We start from the raw sequence: 6,000 nt of genomic DNA on the forward strand, positions 1-6,000 counted from the left end.
CTCACCAGAGACTAAGAGAGCCAGAGGATCCTGGGCAGATGTCATACAACCCTAAGAGAACATAAATGTTAGCCCAGGATATCATACCTGGCAAACTCTCAATTACCATAGATGGAGAAACCAAGATATTCCATGATAAATCCAAATTTACACAACATCTTTCTACAAATCCAGCCCACCAAAGGATAGTAGATGGAACATTTCATCAAAAGAAGGGAAAATATATCCTAGAAAAAGCAAGAAAGTAATCTTCTTGCAACAAACCCAAAAGAGGAGAGCAATAAAAACATAATTCCAACTGTAACAACAAAAATAAGAGAAAACAACAATCACTATTCCTTAATATTTCTTAATATCAATGGATTCAATTCCCCCCAAAAGACATATATTCACACCCTGGATAAGTAAAGAGGACCTGGCATTTTGCTGCCTACAGGAAACACACCTCAGAGACAAAGACAGACACTACCTTAGAGTAGGCTGGAAAACAAATTTCCAAGCAAATGATCCCACAAATCAAGTTTCAGTAGACATTCTAATATCCAATAAAATCAACTCTCAATCAAAAATTATCAAAGAAGATAAGGAAGGACACTTCATATTCATTAAAGGAAAAATCCACCAAGATGAACTCTCAATCCTGAATATCTATGGTCCAAGTGCAACGGCACCTACATTCACAGAAGAAACCTTACTAAAGCTCAAAGCTATTCCACAAAATAGAAATTGAAAGAACACTACTCAGTTCCTTCTATGAAGCCACAATTACACTTATACCGATATCACACAAAGACCCAGCGAAAAAGAGAACTTCAGACCAATTTTCCTTATGAATATCAATGCAAAAATACTCAGTAAAATTTTCTCAAACCAAATCAAAGAACACAGAAAATGATCACCCATTTTAACCAAGTAGGCTTCATCCCAGGGAGGCAGGGATGGTTTCATATATGGAAATCTTTCAATGTAATCCACTATATAAACAAAATCGAAGAAAAAATTCACAGGATCATCCTATTACATGCTGAGAAAGCATTTGACAAAATTCAATACACACTCATGTTAAAAGTCTTGGAAAGATCAGTAATTCAAGGTCCATACGAAAACATTAAAAGGAATATACAGCAAACCAGTAGCCAACATCAAACTAAAAGGAGAGAAACTTGAAGCAATCTCACTAAAATTGTGGACTAGACAAGGCTCCCCACTCTCTCCCTACTTATTCAATATAGTACTCACAGTTCTATCTGGAACAATCAGACAACAAGAGCACATCAAAGGGATGGAACTTGGAAAGAAACAAGTTAAAATATCACTATTTGCAGATGAAATGATAGCATACTAAAATGACCTGAAAAGCCCCACCAGAGAACTACTTAAGCCTTATATACAACTTCAGCAATGTGGCTGGATATAAAATTAACTCAAACAAATCAATAGCCTTCCTCTACTCAAAGGATAAACAGATAGAGAAAGAAATTAGGTAAATGACACCCTTCACATTAGTCACAAATAATATAAAATACCTTGTTGTGACTTTAACCAAGCAGGTGAAAGATCTGTATAACAAGAACTTCAAGTCTCTGAAGAAAGAAATTGAAGAAGATCTCAGAAGATGGAAAGACCTCCCATGCTCATGAATTGGGAGGATTAATATAGAAAAATGGCCATTTTGCCAAAAGTGATCTGCAGATTCAGTGCAATCCCTATCAAAATTCTAACTCAATTTGTCATAGAGTTAGAAAGAGCAATTTGCAAAATCTTTTTTAATAACAAAAACCCCAGGACAGCAGAAACTATCTTCAACAATAAAAGAAATCTTGGGGAATCACCATCCCTGACCTAAAGCTGTATTACAGAAAAGTAGTGATAAAACCTCTATGGTATTGGTACAGAGATATGCAGGGTAGATCAGTGGAATAGAATTGAAGATGCAGAAATGAACCCACAAACCTATGGTCACATGATCTTTGACAAAGGAGCTAAAACTATCCAGTGGAAAAAAGATAGCATTGTCAACAGATGGTGCTCATTTACTGGAGGTCAGCATGTAGAAGAAGGCAAATAGATCCATTATTAACACCCTGTATGAAGCTCAAGTACAAGTGGATAAAGGACCTCCATAGAAAACCAGATACACTCAAACTAATAAAAATTGTGGAAAGTCTTGAAAACATGGGCACTGGGAATAATTTTCTGAAGAGTACACCAAAGGCTTATGCACTAAGATCACGAATTGACCAATGCAACCTCATAAAATTGTAAAGCTTCTGTAAGTCAAAGGACACTTTCATAAGGACAAAATTGCATCCAACAAATTGGGAAAAGATCTTTCCCAATCCTACATCTGATAGAGGGCTATGATCCAATATATACAAAGAACTCAACAAGTTAGACTTCAGAGAGTCAAAACACTGTATTAGAATATGAGGTACAGATCTAAACAAAGAATTCTCAACTGAGGAATATTGAATGGCTGAGAAGTACCTAAGGAAATGTTCAACAATTTTAGTCTTCAGGGAAATGCCAATTGAAACAACCCTTAGACTCTACCTCATATCAGTCAGAATGGCTAAGAACAAAAACTCAGGTGGCAACAGATGCTGTTGGGCATGTGGAGGGAGAGGTACACTCCTCCATTGTTCATTGGATTGCAAGCTGGTTGGTTGGAAATCAATCTGGAGGTTCCTCAGAAAATTGGACATAGTACTACCTGAGGACCCAACTATACCACTCCTGGGCATATACCCAAATGATGCTCCAACATATAACAAGGACATATGCCCCTGTATGTTCATAGCAGCTTAATCTATAATAGCCAGAAGCTGGAAAGAACCCAGATGTCCCTTAACAGAGAAATGGATACAGAAAATGTGGTATATTTATACAATGGAGTACTATTCAGCTATCAAAAACAATGACTTCATGAAATTCATACTCAAATGAATGAAACTAGAAAATATCATCCTGAGTGAGATAACCCAATCACAAAAACCACAGATGGTATGCACTCACTAATAAGTGAGTCACTCACTAAAAGCTTGGATTACCCAAGATTCAATCCACAGACCACATGATGCTCAAGAAGAAGGAAGACCAAAGTGTGGATGCTTCAGTTCTTCCTAAAGGGGGAACAGAAATATTCACAGAAGGAGATACCGAGACAAAGTTTGAACCAGAGTGAAGGGATGGCCATTCAGAGCCTGACCCACCTGGGGATCCAGCTCATTTACATACAGTCACCAAACCCAGAAAATATTGGTGATGCCAAGAAGTGCATGCTAACAAAGCCTGATATAGCTGTTTCCTGAGCTGCTTTGCCAGATTCTGACAAATACAGAGGTGAATTCTAGCAGCCAACCATTGAACTGTCAGAGGAATTAGAGACAGTATCTAAGAGCTGCAGGGGCTTGCAAGACCATAAGAACAACAATATCAACCAACCAGAGCTCCCTGGGAGTAAACTACTACTCAAGGCCAAACCCATGACTCCTCTGCATATTTAGCAGAGGATGGCCTTTTTGGGCACCAAGGGGAGGAGAAGCTCTTGGTCCTGTCAAGGCTGAACCCCAATGTAGGGGATAGTCAGGGCAGGGACCCAGGAAATGGTGGGTGGTTGGGGAGGGCGAACACCCTTATAGAAGAAGGGAGAGATGGTATGGGATGGAGCTTTATAGATGGGAAACTGAGAAATGGAATAACATTTGAAATGTAAATAAAAATATCCAATAATATAAAAAGACAGTTTAAAATGAGACAGTTAAAAAAGAACTTTAGTCAGAAAATCTCTAGCAGACAGAATTCTTCATCAAAAATTACAGAAAATGTGGAATTCTTCAAGTTGAAATAAAGGGCTGGCAATGAGTTACATGAATACATCTTCATGTAGAAAAAGTGAAATGATTCATTGAAAGTAAGACCAGGAAAGATGTTACAATATTGTGATGTTACAATAAGGTGCACAAATCCTTTTTATAGAATGAATGTCTAAAGACTAAATTAATATCCTCAATGATTTGACAAGCAACTCATATATACAATCAATAATAAATTAAAATATCTAAACCCAAATATGTGTGGGTTTTGGGGTCATAGTACAGAAAACGGAAGATTATTATTTTTTTTTTTTAGATTTAAAACAGCTTAATATCTACTTGGTGTTGTGGAACATGATTTTAATTTTAGCACTTGGGAAGCAAAGGCATGTGGATATCTGAGTTCATGGCTAGCTTGGTCTACTAAATGAGTTGTAGTATATCCATGACTACACGGTGAAACACTGTCCCCCTTGTACCACAGTAGTTTTGTTTACCCAATCAACGTTAATTACCAAGTCTACCAGGTACAGTATTTGGGAGTATTTAGGACAGAACTGAGAGGCAGGTTTCCAGAGACATAACTGTTGTTCAAAAGACTCACCACCAATTACACACACTGGCCCCCACCCCTCAAAATACACATTGCCTACTCTTCTGTTAGAACAAAACCCATCTATTGGGATAGATGGTAACTCAATGTTTTAAGGATGGACTCACCCATGTGTGCTGACATCCTCTGGACTAGGAAGAAACCTGGAAAGAAAAACTCATGATGAAAGATCTACCACCTTCCAATAGCCAAACTCTGACACCTCAAGTTTCTTTTTGGCCTCTAAACATTAGAACCAGAGCCCACATTGTTAATATGAACTTATGTACTAATATTTTCTATGGAACTCAGTATTTCTGTGTGGGACAATTTCAACCTCCCAAGATGATATTTCTACACTGTTATTTCACACTTTTCATTCTCAACAGAACTCACCAGAACACAGTAGGCTTAGGAACTCGAACATCATGGTTTTGCTTTGGCTGGAAAGAAGCAGAGCAAGAAGAAAGTTTACAGGATGTCTTGAGAGGCTCAGAGTACATACTTGACCACAGGAAGCAAAGCTTACCAACAGACCTCATTCACAGTCAACACCAAAGTAATTCTTTTTGAGACAGGTTTTCTGTGTAGTCCTGACTGTCCTACACTTTGTAGAAAATACTTGCCTCGAACTCAGAGATCCACCTGACTTTGCCTCCCAAGAGCTTGTATTAATGGGGCATGTTCCTGTCTCTGGCTTCAAGTGGGATCTACTGATTTCCAGTGGCCTAGGAAGACCATAGCTTCCTGAAAATTTTCAGACTTTAGTTCTCCAGACACAACATTTACCATGACCACATCTGAGTTTCATCTTGGACCAAACCCTCTTAGTCTAAATTTGATTCATACTAAAACTTTTGATGCATTTTGTTGCTTTTTAAATCTGAATGTCAATGGCTCCTGTGGTTTTATGTGTAATGTGTTCAATGAATATTATTCATGTTATAAAAGCAATCCTAATATGTCAGTCAAAATGATTATGCTACACTTATTCCAGTTTCAAGGTACAATCATGTAATTTCCTAAGTGGTTAATTATGTACTTATTTAGAATAATAAAATTTCACTTCTGTTTAAAAGTCAAAGAAACAAAACAAGTGGATTTTAGCTTTAATTCAATTGTTTTATAACCTAACATTCAAACTGTTTAAAACATTTAATTTTAAAATTATGTGCATATATCAGTGTGCATTTGTATGTTAGGACTGGTATTTGGTCATGTCAGAAGAGGGTGTTCATTAGATGCCCTGTTGCAGGAGTCTCTGGCAGCTGTGATCCCACTAGTGTGGGATTTTGCATTTGAAGTTGGTGCTCTGCAAGTACAGAACACAATCTTACTTTCTAAAGGATCTGTCCAGCCATTGATGCTTACCAATCTTTACAAATTCCTTAGCCATAAATTTATTGTATTCTGTTTTCCACTTCGTTCATGAATGTTTGTCATATATGAGCATGTCTAATATGTATTACAAGTCGTTTTTGAATCTTCCAGACATTTTTACTAGTTCCTGACCTCTATTTCTCTTTTTTTTATTCCAGTAGAACATATTAAACAAACAAGCCCAGTTAAGAAACATCAGTGTTAAGATATATT

General features: G+C 37.2%; 1 protein-coding gene across 3 annotated transcripts in view; it reads right to left on the reverse strand.

Moving 5' to 3' along the window:
* Positions 1-5,089, reverse strand: part of Kir3dl1 (killer cell immunoglobulin like receptor, three Ig domains and long cytoplasmic tail 1) — a 40,927-nt gene extending 35,838 nt beyond the window's left edge. For 2 of the 3 annotated variants that reach the window (XM_063265852.1, XM_063265848.1), the window contains exons 1-2: positions 4,804-5,089; positions 4,536-4,571 (exon numbers count right to left, since the gene is read on the reverse strand). In XM_063265852.1, coding sequence (XP_063121922.1) covers positions 4,536-4,571; positions 4,804-4,837 — 70 coding nt within the window. In that variant the 5' untranslated portion in view covers positions 4,838-5,089. The remainder of the gene's footprint in view (positions 1-4,535; positions 4,572-4,803) is intronic. The other variant, NM_181479.2, reaches the window with a different exon arrangement.
* Positions 5,090-6,000: the final 911 nt, after the last annotated feature.

Source organism: Rattus norvegicus, chromosome 1 (assembly GCF_036323735.1).
Source record: "Rattus norvegicus strain BN/NHsdMcwi chromosome 1, GRCr8, whole genome shotgun sequence".
NCBI lineage: Eukaryota > Metazoa > Chordata > Mammalia > Rodentia > Muridae > Rattus > Rattus norvegicus.